This window comes from Thalassophryne amazonica, chromosome 15, assembly GCF_902500255.1.
Source record: "Thalassophryne amazonica chromosome 15, fThaAma1.1, whole genome shotgun sequence".
NCBI classification, from domain to species: Eukaryota; Metazoa; Chordata; class Actinopteri; order Batrachoidiformes; family Batrachoididae; genus Thalassophryne; species Thalassophryne amazonica.
The window spans coordinates 51,680,622-51,701,508 of record NC_047117.1 but is presented as its reverse complement, the minus strand read 5'-3'; the positions used below and the strand labels follow the sequence as shown (position 1 = coordinate 51,701,508).

Sequence of the window (20,887 nt, the reverse complement as noted above, 5' to 3'; positions counted from 1 at the left end):
AAGTCCCCTTCACCTGGTCGGATCGGTGCGAAGCCGCGTTCAAGGGAGTTGAAACGCCGGTTCCGACCCTAGCCGCCAGGTTGTGGTTGAAGTGGACGCCTCTGACTCAGGGATAGGAGCCGTGCTATCCCAGAGCGGAGAGACCAATAAGGTTCTTCACCCGTGTGCCTACTTTTCTCGTAGGTTGACCCCAGGCTGAACGGAACTATGACGTCGGCAATCGAGAACTCCTTGCGGTGAAAGAGGCTCTTGAGGAGTGGAGACACCTGTTGGAGGGAGCGTCTGTGCCGTTCACGGTTTTCACTGACCATCGGAAACTGGAGTATTTCAGGACCGCAAGCGGCTGAACCCCAGGCAAGCCCGCTGGTCACTGTTCTTCGGGGCGTTTTGACTTCAGAATCACCTACCACCCGGGACCAAAGAACCAGAGATCGGATGCCTTGTCCCGGGTGCATGAAGATGAGTCAAGACTGAGCGGTCGGATCCACCGGAGCCCATCATTCCGGAGTCACTATCGGTGGCCACCCTCACCCGGGACGTGGAGAAGACCGTCCGGGAGGCCCTGGCACGGAGCCCGGACCCCGGAACTGGACCAAAGAGCCGTTTATACATCCCACCAGAGGCCAGAGCTGCAGTCTTGGACTTCTGCCACGGGTCCAAGCTCTCCTGTCATCCAGGGGTGCGTAGGACCGTGGCAGTTGTCCGGCAGCGCTTCTGGTGGGCGTCCATGGAGGCCAACGTCCGGGAGTATGTCCAGGCCTGCACCACCTGTGCCAGGGGCAAGGCAGACCACTCCAAGACACAAGGACTTCTGCAACCGCTTCCGGTGCCTTGTCGCCCCTGGTTTCACATTGGCCTGGACTTTGTCACGGGCCTCCCGCCGTCCCAGGGCATGACGACCATCGTCACGATAGTGGACCGGTTCTCCAAGGCGGCCCACTTCGTGGCCCTCCCGAAGCTCCCTACGGCCCAGGAGACAACAGACCTCCTGGTCCACCACGTCGTACGTCTGCATGGGATACCAACTGACATTGTCTCGGCCGTGGTCCCTCAGTTTCTCCTCACAGGTTTGGAGGAGTTTCTGCAGAGAACTGGGGGCCAACGTGAGCCTCTCGTCCGGGTATCACCCTCAGACGAATGGACAGGCAGAGCGGGCCAACCAAGAACTTGAACAGGCCCTCCACTGTGTTACATCCGCGCACCCGTCGGCCTGGAGTCACCATCTGGCCTGGATCGAGTACGCCCATAACAGCCAGGTACCAGCCCCCATTGATCCCCGTGGTGGAGGGAGAGGTCGGTGTGCCCTCGGTCCAGGCCCACCTGCGAAGATGCCGTCGGGTGTGGTGCACTGCCCGTTCTGCCTTGTTGAAGGCCCGGACGAGGACTAAGGCCCATGCAGACCGCCAGCGTTCCCCGGCAGGAGGTGTGGAGGAGGTGTGGCTTTCAACGAAGGACATCCCCCTCCAAGTGGACTCACCCAAACTCAAGGACAGGTATATTGGTCCATTCAAGATCCTCAAAGTCCTCAGTCCGGCCGCAGTGAAGCTCCAGCTCCCAGCTTCACTGCGGGTCCACCCAGTTTTTCATGTTTCCCGGATCAAGCCACACCACACCTCACCCCTCTGTGCTCCCGGACCGGCGCCGCCTCCTGCCCGGATCATCGATGGGGAGCCTGCATGGACGGTTCGCAGGCTGCTGGACGTCAGTCGGAAGGGCCGGGGGTTTCAGTATCTGGTGGACTGGGAGGGGTATGGACCTGAAGAATGCTCCTGGGTGAAGAGGAGCATCATCCTGGACCCGGACCTCCTGGCCGACTTCTACCGACGTCACCCGGACAAGCCTGGTCGGGCACCAGGAGGTGCCCGTTGAGGGGGGGTCCTGTTGTGTGGGCCGCCAGAAGAGGAGGTACTGCTGGCCCACCACCAGAGGGCGCCCGGCCTGAAGTGCGGGCTTCAGGCACGAGAGGGCGCTGCCGCCACGGACACAACCGGGAGTGACAGCTGTCACACATCAACTCATGACAGCTGTCACCCATCATTTCATCACTCCATAAAAGCCGGATGTCATCTCCACCTCGCTGCCGAGATATCATCTACCTGTGAAGGTAATTTTCTCTGCTCAACAAAAACTTAAATAATAGTCTGAACTCTTTTGCAGCCGTTTTCCTGTGGTGTGCCTTATCAGCTGGATTGGCGTTCGGTGTGAACAGCGACGGCTACGCTTCACACCCAATCCAGATAAGTGGTTTAACAGGAGCTGCACGAGTGTGTGATTAGAGGTGGAGGTGACTTTCCACCTTCTGACTGTTTTTGTTACTGGGTGTGCACACACCCACATCTCACTGTTTGTGCTCCTCACCAGCAGTACCAGATCCGACAGTCGGGGACGGTGATCACCTGGGAATTTGGGACTTGGCGGCTCCAGTATTCTCCGGGTTCTGTGGCGGTGGAAATCGTGTGGTTCCGGCTCTTATCAGGACAGACGTCTTCTATCCTCAAGCCTGCCCACACGTCACCTTGGTGTATTGACTGCTGTCAGATTCTGTGATTGTCTGTATCATCATTGTGCACATTCACATTAAAGTGTTACCTTTTGGCTCATCTACTGACCGTTCATTTGCGCCCCCTGTTGTAGGTCCGTGTCACTACACTTTCCCCAACAAGATTGCTGCTAATCCTCCGCCTCGGCCCATGCTACGAGCGTTCTGGCAGTTAGTGTGACTCGGGGGTGTTGACTCATTTAAATTAACATATTCATCCTGCTGTAACCAGGTTTCTGTAAGGCAGAATAAATCAATACGTTGATCAATTATTATATCATTTACTAACAGGGACTTAGAAGAGAGAGATCTAATGTTTAATAGACCACATTTAACTGTTTTAGTCTGTGGTGCAGTTGAAGGTGATATATTATTTTTTCTTTTTGAATTTTTATGCTTTTGCTTTATGCTTTTGCTGGTTATTGGTGGTCTGGGAGCAGGCACCGTCTCTATGGGGATGGGGTATTGGGGGGATGGCAGAGGGAGAGAAGCTGCAGAGAGGTGTGTAAGACTACAACTCTGCTTCCTGGTCCCAACCCTGGGTAGTCACGGTTTGGAGGATTTAATAAAATTGGCCAGATTTCTAGAAATGAGAGCTGCTCCATCCAAAGTGGGATGGATGCCGTCTCTCCTAACAAGACCAGGTTTTCCCCAGAAGCTTTGCCAATTATCTATGAAGCCCACCTCATTTTTGGACACCACTCAGACAACCAGCAATTCAAGGAGAACATGCGGCTAAACATGTCACTCCCGGTCCAATTGGGGAGGGGCCCAGAGAAAACTACAGAGTCCGACATTGTTTTTGCAAAGTTACACACCGATTCAATGTTAATTTTAGTGACCTCCGATTGGCGTAACCGGGTGTCATTACTGCCAACGTGAATTACAATCTTACCAAATTTACGCTTAGCCTTAGCCAGCAGTTTCAAATTTCCTTCAATGTCGCCTGCTCTGGCCCCCAGAAGACAACTGACTATGGTTGCTGGTGTCGCTAACTTCACATTTCTCAAAACAGAGTCGCCAATAACCAGAGTTTGATCCTCGGCGGGTGTGTCGCCGAGTGGGGAAAAACGGTTAGAAATGTGAATGGGTTGGCGATGTACACAGGGCTTCTGTTTAGGACTAGGCTTCCTCCTCACAGTCACCCAGCCGGCCTGCTTTCCCAGCTGCTCGGGATCTGCTGGAGGGGAACTAACGGCAGCTAAGCTACCTTGGTCCCCACCGACTACAGGGGCCTGGCTAGCTGTAGGATTTTCCAAGGTGCGGAGCCGAGTCTCCAATTCGCCCAGCCTGGCCTCCAAAGCTACGAATAAGCTACACTTATTACAAGTACCATTATTGCTAAAGGAGGCCAAGGAATAACTAAACATTTCACACCCAGAGCAGAAAAGTGCGGGAGAGACAGGAGAAGCCCCATGCTAAACCGGCTAAGAGCTAGTAGCTGCGCTAAGCTAGCGGATTCCTAAAAACACACAGTGAATAATGTGTAAATACTTTAGAGGTGAGTGCAGCAGAGGGGAGTGCTTTAGTTAAGGCACGTGAAGATTACACTTGTGAAACAAATCGTTATCTAGTTAACTAGATCAATCTAACTGCGCAGATTAACAGCTAACAGATTACAGCAAAACACAGCTGTGCTCCGGAACAGGAAGTGATACAATACCGCAGTGAGAAGCCAACCACCAGTAGAGGCAGAAGGATGTGGGAGGAAACCAAGCACTTGGAGGAAACCCACACATACACGGGGAAACATGCAAACTCCACACAGGAAGGCCCACGGGAATTGAACCCAGACCTTCTTGCTGTGAGGCAACAGTGCTAACCACTAATCCACCGTGCTGCCCCTCCCCCCACCCACAGCAAACAACACCACAAATGACAAAAAATACAGGCAGGTGCACACACACAACACACACAAAATGTGGAAGTCCAGTGAAACCCATAACAGACATTTATCGGCGTATCGAAGTAAAGCACGAAAACATTCTACTCCAATGCCTTACCGCTTAAGGGACAAGTTTTGGTGTTTAGAATGGATTCCGCATTATTTGTTCCTCTGGTTTTATTGTCCACGTTAGTTATTATAATTATTGTTATATATTGTTATTGTTATAATTCCGTCAAGTCTAAGCCCAAGTCTGGGAGTCAGGACCACCTTGGGTCTACTACGCAGGCAGACAACTGCCTCCATTCGTACCAACTCTAAAATAATTACTATCTGCTGCAGCCAGGTGGACTGAGGAATCCCCTTGGCCTCTCCAGCGACTGGTATCTTCAGCACACAGTGACAAAGTCTCACAGCCAACAGTAAGACAGGCAGCACCAGGACCTAAAGACTGATTCATCACTCAGCTTCTCAAGCAGACCGCAATCACTGATTCTGCAGAGTCACAGCATCATCTGCAAAGTCAGGTCAGTAAACCGTTACTCCCACAAAAGCACCTAAGTCAATGGTTTCCCAACTCTACCAAACACTGAGTTGGGGTTTGGTTCTGGTCTGGGGGTTTTTTGGGTTCTTGTTCCCATGTCCCTTATGTATACCTGTTTACCTCTTGTCTTCCCTCAGTCATGTGAGTGTGTGTTGTCACCCATCTCTGTTCTGTCTATTGTAGTTACTGCCCACTGTCCTCTGGTCCTTAGTTATTCAGGCTGTTCTTTTCATGTGTGTGTGTTTGTTTGTTTTTTTTATAATGTCACTTGTCATGTTCACTGTAGTTTTTTCCACATTCTGTCAGATGTTTGTTTGCTGCCTACTTGTGTTCTTTTCCTGTCAGCACCTATCCATCTTCAGCCTGCTCATCCAGTTGGCTCATCAGCACACCTGTGGTTAATCAGTTAGGTTATTTAAACCACTCCTGTGGTTTTTCTGTTGCTGGTCACTTGCGTGCTGTCCCTTGTCACCTTTGGTTTCTCGTGTTTGTAAAGTCTTCTTCTAACATAGTTGAGTTTGGTGTTCACATTGTTTATTTGTTACTTGGTCTTTGAAGAATTAGATTCTGTTCACATTGTTTATTGTTCACTTTGTCTTTTGAAGAATTTGGTTCTGTTCACATTATTTGTTCATTATGTCTTTTGAAAATTTGGTTGTGTTCACACTCTTTATTTGTTCACTTTGTTTTTTGAAGGATTGGTTCTGTTCACATTGGTTATTTATTCACTTTGTTTTTTTGAAGGATTTGGGTCTGTTCACATTGTTTATTTGTTCACTTTGGACTGTTGGGAAATTTTGGATTTGGAGGTCTTTGGGCTGTTGCTCATTCACTGTCACCAGGAAAAATAAAACCTCTTCTTTGCACCTAACCCCCAGTGTTTGCTGCTTGCGTATCGAGGTCCAGTCTTAGTCTAGTGGTACTTAGCCATAACAGAAGTGACCGGCCAGAATGGACCCCACGAGCAGCTCCCCTGACCTTCCCACTTTTAAAGGATTTTTGTGAGAAACTCAGGCTTTTGTATACGTGCCCTTCCTGGGGAGGGAGGATAATACAGCTGTTATTCCTCTTGCAGGTCGAGTGAGAGTCCGGCAACTCACAGACAGAGGGGGGGAGGAGTACCCCCGCATCCAAAGACGTCACAAAGGGGTTTCCCTGTCTCTGCCCCTGGAGACGCGCAAAAGGAGTCCTCGTCTCCACCCCTGAAGACATCACGGAGGAATTCCTTGGCTATGCCCCCAAAGATGTCTCGAAGGAGCCTGCCTCTGAGCTTGGGGGAGGGGGTGGGGTTTTCTAATGACTGTGTCAAGTTCTGCAGGTCCATAGGCGAGTCAGGGATGGAGGTGAAGGAGACCTGCTCCCATTTTACCGACATCTCCAAGTGGATTCCCTTGCCAGGTGCTGCTGAAATCACAGAGGAGCCACCTGCCTCCTCTCCGGAAGACGGCAACAAGGGGGACATCGATGTTTCTCCCTGATGATGTTTCAAAGGAGCCACTGGGTCCCTCATCAGAGCAGCCTCTGGGCTCCAGGATGGGGCGGAAGTAATTAATGAATGTACCTTATCTTTCAGTATGGTGAGCAATTTGACAATGTACCAGTGGAGGCGGAGCAGCACGACTTTGCTCCAGGATGCTTCTCCGAGGGGTTACTTTTTCCGGCCCTGACAATGTTGTGAAAGAGCAGTCGCCTCTGATCCGACTCACATCTCTGGCAACGCAGCAAACAGCATCCCTGGGGAGTAGTCAGCCACTACACCTGGGTTACTGACACTGATCCAGCTGCTGCCAAGATGTCCTCAAGGAGACGTCAGTCTCCATGTCCGACGATGTCAAAACGGCAGGGTTGGTCATCCTTGGGCATGAAGACATCAACGGGACGGGCTGGACGCCCTCGCCCCGACAACAGCAATGAACTCCAGGGGGCCGCACTGTCACGCTACAGCCTCTGTTGTGGACTCCTGCCAGCCAATGGGCTGGACTCCCTGTTCTTCTTTGGACTCCTGCCGGCCCAACGGCTGGACTCATGGTTCTGCTCTGGACTCCTGCTGGCCAACAGGAAGACTCACTGGATCAAGCTGCCACCAGCCTCCACTTTTGGCGGAGGCTGAACTTTCAGTTTGTATATCTCAAATTGTCTCTGTATCCACCTTCACTGTTGAATTGTGGTCTTCTGGGTGGTTTGCCCTGGTTTGGGGGCATGCCCACCACAACGCTGCCCCGCCTCCCACCCGGTGGTGGATTTTTGGGGGTCTGAGATTTTTCTTGAGTCTTTGTTTGGGGTCCCGGTCTGTGGTTCCTTGTCCATTGTTTTGTTTCTTCTAGTTTGGTTAGTTTGGTCGTGTCATTTTTCGGATGGGGGGGTGTTTTGGGGCTGTCAGGGACAGACAGCTCTGGGTTTGGTTCTGGTTAGGGGTTTTTTTGCGTTCTTGTCCCCTTTATATACCCGTTTATCTCTATCTTGTCTTCCCTCAGGTGGTCATGTGAGTGTATCTTGTCACCCATCTATGTTTCTGTCTTACTGTAGTTCCTGCCCACTGTTCTCTGGTCCTTAGTTATTTAGGCTGTTCTTTTCATGTGTGTTTTTTTTTGGATAATGTCACTTGTCATGTTCACTGTAGTCTTTTCCACATTCTGTCAGATGTTTGTTTGCTGCCTCCTTAGGTTCTTTTCCTGTCAGCACCTTTATATCTTCAGCCTGCACATCCAGATGGCTCATCAGTACACCTGTTGTTAATCAGTTAGGTTATTTAAACCCATCCTGTGGTTTTTTCCATCGCCGGTCGCTTGCATGCTGTCCCTTGTCACCTTGGTTGTCCTGTTTGTTAGTCTTCTTCTATCAAGTTTTGACAATTGAGTTTGGTGTTCAAATTGTTTATTACTTTCTTTTGAAGAATTTGGTTCCGTTCACATTGTTTTTGTTCACTTTGGACTGTTGGGGAATTTTGGATTTGGAGGTCACTTTGGGCTGTTGGTCATTCATTGTCACCAGGAAAAAATAAAACCTCTTCTTTGCAACCTAACTCCCAGTGTTTGCTACTTGCGTATCAGGGCCCAGTCTTAGTCTAGTAGTACTTAACCAAACACACTGGTTTGTTACTTTTAAGGCAAGGCCAGTGCCCATTTACAGGTGGTTGACTGAGACAATGGAGACTGTCTTTCCAAGGACACAGACATGTAGCAGGAGCTGGATTCAAACTCAGGTGTACATATTAGGCCAGCTCCTTATACACAAAGCTACCTACTCTACATTTAAAGCTTCAAATGGGGTGATATTTGTCACAGTATCCCTCCTCTGATGTAGACTATGTCCTATATTTACCTTGAGGGCTGTTGGTACCCGTGCTTTTGACCAGATTCTGTAGAGTGAAGTTGATAAATGTCTACAACTCCCCTGGATGGGACAGCAGTCCCCCTCGGGTTACTTCTCAAGCCTGGCCCCTTACTCTTTTTCAGATGGGTGGAGTCAGTTCATTAAATGTTATGTGAAAGAACACAGACAGATAGCGTGACCAGTAAACTAACCCAGGTACCCAGAAACTCCTCGTCCAACTCCGTATCCACTGAGATACCTGCTCTATTCTGATGGAGCATGGGAGCTTTATCAGTGACCCATGTGACTACAAATCAAATCAATTTTATTTATATAGCGCCAAATCACAACAGTCGCCCCAAGGCGCTTTATATTGTAAGGCAAAAGCCATACAATAATTACAGAAAAACCCCAACGGTCAAAACAACCCCCTATGAGCAAGCACTTGGCGACAGTGGGAAGGAAAACTCCCTTTTAACAGGAAGAAACCTCTAGCAGAACCAGGCTCAGGGAGGGGCAGTCTTCTGCTGGGACTGGTTGGGGCTGAGGGGAGAGAATCAGGAAAAAGACATGCTGTGGAAGAGAGCAGAGATCAATCACCAATGATTAAAGCAGAGTGGTGCATACAGAGCAAAAAAGGTGAATAAAAGAAACACTGGGTGCATCATGGGAAACCCCCCAGCAGTCTAAGTCTATAGCAGCATAACTAAGGGATGGTTCAGGGTCACCTGATCCAGCCCTAACTATAAGCTTTTTCAAAAAGGAAAGTTTTAAGCTTAATCTTAAAAGTAGAGAGGGTGTCTGTCTCCCTAATCCGAATTGGGAGCTGGTTCCACAGGAGAGGAGCCTGAAAGCTGAAGGCTCTGCCTCCCATTCTACTCTTACAAACCCTAGGAACTACAAGTAAGCCTGCAGTCTGAGAGCGAAGCGCTCTATTGAGAGCGAAGCGTTCTATTGACAACACAGTTCTGTTGCACTCTGTTGACCAAAATCTCAGTTATACAAATCAAATCAGCTGCTAGATCTTTTATTCCCACCAAGAAAGTCTTTGCACCAAGAATTTTTAACACTGATCAGAGTCTAATTTTAAATTAAAAAAAAAAAGAGCACAATATCCCCCACTGGCAAATGCTGCGTTGATACAAGTGCTTGCTACATTCAGATAACATTTCAAGGTATGTGATATTTGATTTCAAAATGCAGACACCAACTCATGAAACTGGCAGTGTCTAGGTTTGTTAATCAAGAGCCACAACTCTGCCAAAATGTGCCAATCTTGTACAATATTACAATATGTATATTATCAACCTATAACAAGGATTTGTGCAAGATTCCCAAAATTTCTACTAAAAAATGTAAGAGGAGTTGATTTCAGAATGCAGGTACGGTGTCTAGATTTGTTAATCAACGGTCAATACACGCAATTCCTCCTAAAAATGCGAAAGGAGTTAATTTCAGAATGCTTATACCCTTTTTTGTGATGGACAGAAGGGCAGACAGATGGAAATCATGACATAGTCCTACTCCAAGCCTTTGGCCGGCAGGGGATAAAGAAAATTGATAAACCACTTACTTTGTGAGGGTGGTAAACTCAAGAGTAACACAACATGACATTTAAGAGGAAGTAAAAAAAAATGTCAAACCTGAGGTGAGCATGTTGTTAATGAGTTCCAAGAAGCCTCTTCAGCAAATGGCCATCATTGAAGAGAATACCATCTTCTTATTTTCAATGCCTAGCTTCACATATAGGTTTTTTCAGATCATCTCGGAAGTTTGATTCATTGTAGCCTCGACTTAGCGTTATCTCAATACCTGAAAAAAAGCAGATTCATTTATTACATGCTGTGTGAGCCCATTACTATAATTTCTATATAAGGCCTCTGCATACGAGGTCTGTCCAAAAAGTATCAGACCTTTTATTTTTCAAAAACCATATGGATTTGAATCATGTGTGCTTGCATGAGCCAACCTTGAATCTTCATGCGCATGCGTGATTTTTTTTCATGCCCGTCGGTTGCATCATTCACCTGTGAGCATGCTTTGTGTGAGCACTGGTCCTCCCCCCTCGTTGGATTTTCATTGCAAGGAAATGTCTGAACGATTTGGAGCTTTGCTGCATCAAATTTTTCCAGAAACTATGAGAGACAGCCAGGTGGAAACCATTTGGAAGATTCAGACGGCTTTCGGTGACGATCCTATGGGGCATCACACAGATTAGGAGTGTTACAACCGGTTTAAAGACGGCGCACATGGCAGAGGGTGCGCCACGCTCTGAGCGGCCACAGGCTGAAACGACCAGTCATTTTCAAAAGTGACGCTGTGTTGATCCGGGACGTCGTCTTGACTACCAGAGAATTGCAGAAGAGGTGGACATCAGCACTTTTTTGGGCACATTCCACTGTTACAGGAGATTTTGTAATGAAAGACATGCGGAAGTTGGAAGTCTCACAGGACATGTTGTGACATGTCCAGCTCTTACACAATTCCTCAGATACTCACTCGACTGAAAAGCCACCGAAAGCCGCCTGAATCTTCCGAATGGTTTCCACCTGGCTGTCTCTCACAGTTTCTGGAAAAATTTGATTCAGCGCTGCTCCAATCGTTCAGACATTTTCCTCGCAATGAAAATCCAACGAGGGGGGAGGACCAGTGCTCACTCAAAGCCTGCTCACAGGCGAATGACGCAACCAACAGGCGTGAAAAAAATCACGCATGCGCACGAAGGTTCAAGGTTGGCTCATGCAAGCACACGTGATTCAAATCCATAAGGTTTTTGAAAAAAATAAAAAGGTCTGATACTTTTTGGACAGACCTCGTATATACACTTAACACACAATACTTTTGTTTTTGCTACAGTTTTTCATGAGCTGAACTCAGAGCGCTAAAACATTTTCTAAAAACACAAAAGACCTATTTCTTTCAAATATTGTTCACAAATCTGTCCAAATTTGTGTTAGTGAGCAATTCTCCTTTGCTGAGATAATCCAATCCCACGTGACAGGTGTGGCTTATCAAGATGCTGATTAGATAGCATGATTATTGGACAGGTGTGCCTTAGGCTGGCCACAATAAAAGGCCACCCTGAACTGTGTAGTTTTGCTTTATTGGGTGGGTCTGGGGGGGGTGTCAGAAAACCAGTCAGTATCTGGTGTGGCCAACATTTGCCTCATACAGTGCAACACATCTCCTTCGCATAGAGTTGATCAGCAGCGAGACGCCATTGAATGTGAGCATTTGCTCACTCAAGTCGGTTACGGCAACAAACTGTAGTCAGGTTGAGACCCCGTTGAGGATGAAGAGCATGCAGATGAACTTCCCTGAGATGGTTTCTGTCAGTTTGTGCATAAATTCTTTGGTTTTGCAAAGCGATTGTTGAAGCAGCTGTTGAGGTGGTTGATCTCAGACGATCTTGGAGGTGAACATGCTGGATGTGGAGGTCCTGGGCTTGTGTGGTTACACATGGTCTGTGTTTGTGAGGCCAGTTGGATGTACTGCCAAATTCTCTGAAATGCCTTTGGAGATGGCTACCCCATTTTCTTGGGTGTCAAGGCGATATATTTTACCCCATCTGATTAGTCCTCTTTAAAGTCCTCTTTAAAGACTCATCTCTGTGCTCGTCCTGTTAGACCTCAGTGCAGCTTTTGATACTGTTGACCATAAAATTTTATTACAGAGATTAGAGCATGCCATAGGTATTAAAGGCACTGTGCTGCAGTGGTTTGAATCATATTTATCTAATAGATTACAATTTGTTTATGTAAATGGGGAGTCCTCTGTTGTGAAAGTGTAGTGACACGGACTCACAACAGGGGGCGTAAATGAATGGACAATGAAAGAGTCGAATATAAACACTTTACTGTTGTGAAAGAGCACAACACAGAGGAATGTGAAATTTTGCAGACAGTCAATCACAAGGGTGACGTGTGGGCAGGCTCGAGGATAGAAGATGTTTGTCCTGAGATGAACCGGAACCACACGATTTCCTCCGCCACCGAACCCGGAGAATACTGGAGCCGCCAAGTCCCGAGTCCCCAGGTGGCCACCGCCTTCGAAGGTCGGATCTGGTACTGCTGGCAGGGAGCAGAGACAATAAGATATGGGTGTGTGCACACCCAGTAACAACAACGGTGGGAATTCCACCTCCACCTCGAACACACACTCGTGCAGCTCCTGTCTACCACTTATCTGGTAGTGGTGTGAAGCGAAGCTGTCGCTGTTCACACCAAACGCCGGTCTCTCAGATAAGGATCACCACAGGTAAGCGGCTGCAAAAAAGAGTTCAGACACACAGTTTACTTTAAGGCTGAGAATAGTACCTGAACGGTTCGACGATATCTCGGCAATGAGGTGGAGATGACGTCCGGGTTTTATGGAGTGAGATGATGAAGCATGAATGGGTGACAGCTGTCAAGAGATAATGAGTGACAGCTGTCACCCCCGGCTGTGTCCGTGGCGGCAGCGCCCTCTCGTGCCTGAAGCCCGCACTTCAGGCAGGGCGCCCTCTGGTGGTGGGCCAGCAGTACCTCCTCTTTTGGCGGCCCACACAACATCTTCTTCATGGACTAAGGTTAATTATGTTAATTATGGAGTTCCACAAGGTTCTGTGCTTGGACCAATTTTATTCACTTTATACATGCTTCCCTTTGGCAGTATTATTAGAAAGCATTGCTTAAATTTTCATTGTTACGCAGATGATACCCAGCTTTATCTATCCATGAAGCCAGAGGACACACACCAATTAGTTAAACTGCAGGAATGTCTTTCAGACATAAAGACATGGATGACCTCTAATTTCCTGCTTTTAAATTCAGATTTGTGTACCTGGCCCCACAAATCTTAGAAATATGGTGTCTAACCAGGATCCTTACTCTGATGGCATTACCCTGACCTCCAGTAATACTAGTGAGAAATCTGGGAGTCATTTTTGATCAGGATATGTCCTTCAATGCGCATATTAAGCAAATATGTAGGACTGCTTTTTTGCATTTGCGCAATATCTCTAAAATTAGAAGGTCTTGTCTCAGAGTGATGCTGAAAAGCTAATTCATGCATTTATTTCTTCTAGGCTGGACTATTGTAATTCATTATTATCAGGTTGTCGTAAAAGTTCCCTGAAAAGCCTTCAGTTAATTCAAAATTCTGCAGCTAAAGTACTGACAGGGACTAGAAGGAGAGAGCATATCTCACCCATATTGGCTTCTCTTCATTGGCTCCCTGTTAATTCCAGAATAGAATTTAAAATTCTTCTTCTTACTTATAAGGTTTTGAATAATCAGGTCCCATCTTATCTTAGGGACTTCATAGTACCATATCACCCCAATAGAGCCCTTCACTCTCAGACTGCAGGCTTACTTGTAGTTCCTAGGGTTTTTTAAGAGTAGAATGGGAGGCAGAGCCTTCAGCTTTCAGGCTCCTCTCCTGTGGACCAGCTCCCAATTTCGGATTAGGGAGACAGACACCCTCTTTACTTTTAAGATTAAGCTTAAAACTTTCCTTTTTGCTAAAACGTATAGTTAGGCTGGATCAGGGACCCTGAACCATTCCTTAGTTATGCTGCTATAGACTTAGACTGCTGGGGGGTTCCCATGATGCACTGGCAGTGTTTCTTTCTCTTTTGCTCTGTATGCACCACTCTGCATTTATCATTGGTGATTGATCTCTGCTCTCTTCCACAGCATGTCTTTTTCCTGATTCTCTCCCCTCAGCCCAACCGTCCCAGCAGAAGACTGCCCCTCCCTGAGCCTGGTTCTGCTGGAGGTTTCTTCCTGTTAAAAGGGAGTTTTTTCCTTCCCACTGTCGCCAAGTGCTTGCTCATAGGGGGTCGTTTTTGACCGTTGGGGTTTTTCTGTAATTACTGTATGGCTTTGCCTTACAATATAAAGAGCCTTGGAGCAACTGTTTGTTGTGATTTGGAGCTATATAAATAAAATTGATTTGATTTGATTTGATTTTAAAGGAGCTACAGCAATGATACCAGCACCTTTCAGAAAAGTTCAGAGATTTTCAACTTGAAGTATTTGAAGTGGCTGCACAAAAACAGCAGAGCCTTTTCTCTTGGCAGCTGCATGTGCTCTGTTCTCATTGGAACATTTCAAATGCTGTAACTCAAAAAAAAAACACGACATGGACAAGGGCCTTCATGAGATCACATCATTATTTCTAAACTAACCTCACAGCCACAGTGAAAGCTGCAAGCTTTGTGGAGACAGCTTGCCCAGAGCCTCCAACACCTACAAGCAGGGCATGGCCACGATCAATACGGATGATTCGGTGCACCCGGGTCAGATGTTCCAGTGCATCATCAAACAGTACAAGGTTCATCTGTGACTTGTTCTCATTGTACTCTTCCAGAATCTCCTAATGATGCAAAGATACAGTAATCTTTCAACATATTTCAAAAACAAAACATGAGAAATGATTGGAATGCCCGCAAAGTTCCACAATGGACAATACCTGAAACAGAGCTTTTGCAGTATCATAGTCATAATGTCCTCATAGACCCTCAGTTCAGACTCACTAAGGGTGGTCTTGTAATCTCCAAAAAGAATCGGGTCCCTCATCACTTCTTCGAGTTCTGATTTAAAGTGCTCATCAATCAAGTTCTTTATGTGGCTTTGAACCTGATGGACAAAAAATAAAAATATTCAAATGGTCCTGCAAAATCTTTAATTTAATATATTTTAGATTTTAAGAAGACTTTCATAATTACAGTCAGATGAACACTTTGTAATGCAAAAGTGTAACCCTACTGTGCCTATTGACATTATCATCATTATCGTACTATCATCATAGTCGTAGTAGTAGTAGTAGTTAGTAGTACCAATGCTTTGTCAGCTTTATCGATGAGTCTATCATGGAATATTCTGAGGCCCTCATTCCTCCAAACACAGTACAAATTGAGTGATGGTCAAAAACCTTTAAAAGGGAAATTAGTTAAGCAAACACTTTCAAACACACAGGACTGCTAACTGTTAAGCAAATTCCAGTAACAAAACAAGGAATGTGTTAGAGCAGACCGTTCAGGATCGGTTGAGGGTCAATCCACTGTAGATTCTTGACAGGTCCCTCAGGTTTAAAATGTAATGGAACTTTGAGGGAGTTGGTGGCAGATCTTTGATGATTTGGTTGTACAGTTCCAGTGTGCAGAAAGGTGATTTTGTCACAAACCTTTCGTTATGGCTTCATCAAATGCCCTAAAACATATGTTTGGTTCGTATTGTAATAAATGCTGCATTCACAAGTTGATAAATGGTGTAGAGGTGATATGAGATTTGGTCATCGTGAAGCCGTAATCAGACAAACACTAATTTGTCTGAAGTATCATGTAAGTTATTCCTGTTTATCTAATATAGATCCAGATGTTTCTGCACTAACACAAATCCTCTCCCACGCTCCCATCTCTTGCCATCATTTAATGTAAATCAACACCTGGTTTGTCCTTGCCGCTGCAACAAGCAGAAAAAAATTTAAAAACTTTTGATTTTCGTCTACATCAGCACATTATGTATGTGCTGTTCTCACATTCAGCAATAGCCAAATTTTTTCATTGTCCTTCACTGAAAACCACAAAACATCTGGTTTACCGCCTGTTTACCGCCCCAACATGTGAATGCACATAACAATCAGAAAGGTGTATTAATTACACTTGTAGTTCAAAGTTTTTCATTCAGACATTATATACATTGATCTTCATTGATGTGTGTTGGAGGAAAGTTCTCTTACTTCAGTGTGGCCTTGAGAATGGAAGCATAGATAAGATGTAGGGACTCCACTTGCAGGAAAGGGGATGCTGAAGACACTGAAGAGTGAGATGAAGCGTGGATCTACCTTGTTCCTCCCACCTCCTGCCTTCCCCATTGCAGCAATAAAGCCCAAATCCTTGAGGAGTTTGTAATTAAGCTCCTTCCCTCTGTCATACATGCCTCCTCGGTTCAGTAACAGCTTCAAAAGTGCAATAGGCTGCTGTGTACCATAAGTATCCACCTGAAAAGTAAACAGTGCATTTAATAGTAATAATCATTTAAGAATAGTTGCTGACCACAGAAAAGGTAATTATTGATCTGTGATCAAGCTCACAAATGATACCCTCACTGTGTACACCACTTGCTTTTGCTTGCATGTATTATGTGTATCAATGGTAGTAATTCATTTGTGATTGTGCAATTCCTGTTTTATTTTGGTGATCACATTTTCCTGGTGTAGTTTGCTTGCTTTCTTCCCTGTGTGTTTTGCCCATCTGTCTCTAATTTCCTAATTAGTTCCGGTGTGTGTGGTGTGTATATATATATATATATATATATATATATATATATATATATTATATATATATATATATATATATTATATATATATATATATATATATATATACACACACACACACATCTCCCATCTCTTCCTCTGGCAGACTGCCTTGTGTTGCCTAACCAAGCCTTCCAGGATTCCTTGTGTTTTCTTGCCTTTGTGTTGCTGACCTTTTGCTGCCTGAACTTGACTTTGTCCTATAGCCTGCTCCCTCTGACCTTGCCAGAATGTTTGACTCTCCTGTGTGCCCTGATCCTGTGCTGGTAACCAACCTTTCTTCTGCTTAGCCCTTCACGGACTTGGCTGCTATCAGTTTGTCCTTTGTTTGTAACTGTGCATGGCTTAAAATTCTGATTAAAGAGCATTTTATACCTTTTATACCATACACCTGTGTTTACTCTGCGAAGGGGATCCACGGTTGTGCTCCAGTTGTCACACGCACAAGTAAAAAGTTTAAGAGGAGCTAGCACATTTCATATTATTTTTTAAAATTGTATTCCAAATGAAACCAAGGAACTTTGTGAGTTATTTGCCATAATGCCTTGGTAACAACCTACAATCTCTAAATTAGAGATAGAAAGCACGCAGAGAAGATCGGCAAATGCGAAGATGCAGTGCATGGATTAAAAAGAATCGCCACTTGTTTTCGACAATGATGCATACACAATTATAGAAAACAAAGAACAGGATGCTTGTACTATGAGTCACTTATTCACTCTGTACTTTTTTACTTTTACTCAAGTAGGTTACTCAAAAATAAATTTTCACTTTTACTTGAGTCATTTGTTATGTATTAATTTTACTTAATTAGACATTTTTCATTGAAATCCACCATCTACTTATAAAGTCATGATCATATGAATGTACCAGTTCAACATGAAACTCCAATTATCTCCCCTTGAAGATGTTCAATTGCAAGATTCATGGACAGTCAGATAGACAGACAGGGTGACTGCTATATACCCAAGTTTTTGTTTGTGGAAGTGTAATGATGAAATAGTTTGAGAGCTCACCTTTGGCATATTCATGTCATCGATAAACACCAGCAACCCCTTTCCAATGGGAGGGCCGTAGGTCTCTTTGGTCCTCTTCTCCACATTGGCCTCCAGGTTCCTCTGCAGGTCCATTGAAGTTGTCCTGGATGAGAAGTTGATGGTAAGAGTTATCTGTAAAAAAAAAAAAAGAGGGTGAGGGGAGGGGTGGGGGGGACTGGTTACTAATTGGCTACTAGATCAACTAATTTAACTCTATCCTTTGACCTACACATTAGAGAAGTAAGGCACATATCTCACTGGGCTGCAACAAAGTGCAATGGCATTCGAAGGGGAATTCGCAAAATTTCACAAAATGTGTGTGGAGGGGTTTGCATTCTCCTCGGGTGAGTCACAGAGTGACACTCTTGTGTCGACACGCAACATGAGAGACAACTTGTGAGGGCTTGACGAAACACTATTACGTTTATGTGATTGAAGAGGAACAGCCCTTCTGGAAGCAGCCATGCAGCAGGCAGGGTCAGCGGGCTGTAGGAGACTTGTCCGGTGGTGGAGGAGGTATGCGATACAAATTTATTCTTAATGCTGCCACCCCGCTACGACCCACCGTCCAGACAGGAAACGTGGACTGAACGAGTCTTTTCTGGTGGCCGAGGAGGCGCGCAATCCAGATTTATTCAGGATTTTTTTTTGCTCTTGAGGTCCACAATGGAAACAACTTTCAGGCTGCCGGACCGGCTATGGCCTGTCATGCACGCAGGGGCTTTGGGATGGACAGCACCTGTGAGGAGGATGAAGCGTGCAATCCAGAATTATTATTTTTATCTATTTATTTATTTATTTATTCAATTTTTTTTGTGGACCACAATAGAACTAAGTTTAATTCTTCATTGTGTTACCCTCGGGAATTCACAATGAGGTGGCCAGTCCAGCACATCAAGGAGCTCTTCCAGAGGATCCCAGAGCCTGTGTTCATCAAGCAGCACTTCTAGAGCATCTTACAGCCCGAGGAGAGGAGGATCATATAAGTGGAGGATTGTATACTGGTCATTCCCAGGACCAGAGGAGCAGACAATGGATCCAGCAGAGATAATAATATTGGACATCAGTCTGCACGTCAGTGAGTGCACTGATCACACTTTTCTTTCTATTTTTCATCCTCACTGGAGCCACGCTAGGCATTTCTGTAATTATTATTTATTATTATTTTAGAATTTATTTTATTATTATTTACAGGGCTTCCACAGCCTCTTTTCACATAATAGCAGCACAATAGCAGTGCACTTTGTTCGCAAACATGTCATCATTTCAGCTGCACAAGTGGTGCTTGACATCTAAAAGTGCCGCACGACATTTGCGCTCAAGTACTTGCACCTGTGAATGCCACATGGGTGCCGCTTGACATTCAAGAGAGTGTTGTGCAGCACTTGCGCACTATGTATGCAGACTACCTGTGATTTTGGCCCTATTTTCACCACCTGTCCATGCGACATTTGGCCCACATTTCAGCAACATACGTTAATATGTCGTACCAATTCAGTGAGAGTCCAACTGTAAAAGTGTCGCTAATTCATGTGTTTTGTTGCAAATTTGTATGTCCAGGTACTCTCTAGCAATCGCAGTGTTTTCTATCACTTCCCTAATATTCCAAGGATTTGACCTGTTCTGTAATGTCCTATTTTCTTGCTAACTGCAGTCCAGCATCAGAGGTCTCCAGTTGGTTTGGAATGCTGCTGCTGCTGGTAGAGTTTTAAATGGGAGAAGAAATTTTGTAAGGAGACATGATTACTGTGTATTCCAAAGGTTAAAAAGACGTCAGCAGGCCATGGAGCTTTCTCTTACCTTGCAACTGTTTTTCCCCTCCATTCTAATTTTGGACTAACTGCTGGCGACCACATTAGTACCCTGTCTGTGATTGTTATTTTACTGCTGAGACACAGTGTTCTGACACTTGTTAGTTCTGGGTGACTGATTCTGCTCTCTTTCTGTTTGAGGTTTGATTGTCTGACACCTTTTGTGGTTGTTGCAATGGACAGAAGCACCCTTTTAGCAGTCCCATTTGATGTTGTAGCCCATCTGAGGAAGATTCTTTGATATAAACTGCTGAAGGATTATAACATGACTGTAAACTGAGGACTATAACCTTTCTGTTGTTGTTTTGCATGTTTGAAAATTCATTGTTGTACTTTATTTGATCTTTGCTTTTGCTAGTATGGCCTAAGCCGTGGGTCGCCCCTCTGAGTCAGGTCTGCTTCAGGTTTCTTCCTCAAATTACAATCAAAATACTTTTTTCCCTATCATTGTTGTCTACATGCTTGCTCAGGGGGGTTGGTAAGGTTAGTTCTTACCCTTGGGAAGTGCCATGGGGTGACTTATGTTGTGATTTGGCACTATATACGAGGTCTGTGAGAAAAGTAACGGACCTTATTATTTTTTTCAAAAACTATATGGATTTGAATCACGTGTGATTACATCAGACATGCTTGAACCCTCGTGGGCATGCGAGAGTTTTTTCACACCTGTCGGTTACGTCATTGGCCTGTGGGCAGTCTTTGAGTGAGGAGTGGCCCACCCTCTCGTCGATTTTTTCATTGTTTAGGAATGGCTCAGAGACTGCTGCTTTGTTTGATAAAAATTTTTTCAAAACCTGTAAGGCACAACTGAGTGGACACCATTCGATAAATTCAGCTGGTTTTCGGTAAAAATTTTAACGGCTGATGAGAAATTTTGGTCTGTAAGTGTCGCTTTAAGGACGGCCCACAGCGCCTGACAGCGATCTGCACTTCGAGGCGGCGTCGTCTTGCTGTTTCAAGCTGAAAACTTCCTAATTTCAGGCTCTGTGGACCCAAGACGTCGTGAGATAACAGAGAACTTTCAGAAAAATTTGGGATCAGGAGTTTATCCAGACATTCCACTGTTAAAGGAGATTTTGTAATGAAAGAACGTGCGGGCAGATTCGCATGTCGGGCCGGACCCGACCACGGGGGGTCGCCACAGGAAAAACACCTCCGTTGGAAACCTTAACAGACAAGTTGGAACATGCCCAAGCTGTTAAACAATTTCTCAGATACTCACTTGTTGAAAGCCATCAAAAGCCACCTGAATTTTACAAATGGTTTTCAACACGGAGGTGTTTTTCATGTCGCGGCGCAGACGGATTTGCCACGTCGTCACGGATCCGACTCGGCTAATTCGTCCGCACGTTCTTTCATTACAAAATCTCCTTTAACAGTGGAATGTCCGGGTAAACTCCTGATGCCGGCTTCTTCTGAAACTTCTCTGTTCTCTGACGACGTCCTGGGTGAACAGAGC

At 45.6% G+C, this 20,887-nt stretch overlaps 1 protein-coding gene across 1 annotated transcript in view; it reads right to left on the bottom strand.

Moving 5' to 3' along the window:
• The window catches only part of dnah10 (dynein axonemal heavy chain 10), a 215,545-nt gene that overhangs the window by 68,919 nt on the left and 125,739 nt on the right, over positions 1-20,887 (bottom strand). The window contains 15 exon segments of the mRNA XM_034187486.1: positions 9,917-10,029; positions 10,031-10,084; positions 12,427-12,438; positions 14,455-14,637; positions 14,734-14,765; positions 14,768-14,900; positions 15,101-15,166; positions 15,168-15,195; positions 15,297-15,310; positions 15,312-15,428; positions 15,430-15,453; positions 15,455-15,473; positions 16,003-16,052; positions 16,054-16,263; positions 17,597-17,749. Of these exon segments, the coding sequence (XP_034043377.1) occupies positions 9,917-10,029; positions 10,031-10,084; positions 12,427-12,438; positions 14,455-14,637; positions 14,734-14,765; positions 14,768-14,900; positions 15,101-15,166; positions 15,168-15,195; positions 15,297-15,310; positions 15,312-15,428; positions 15,430-15,453; positions 15,455-15,473; positions 16,003-16,052; positions 16,054-16,263; positions 17,597-17,749 (1,208 nt within the window).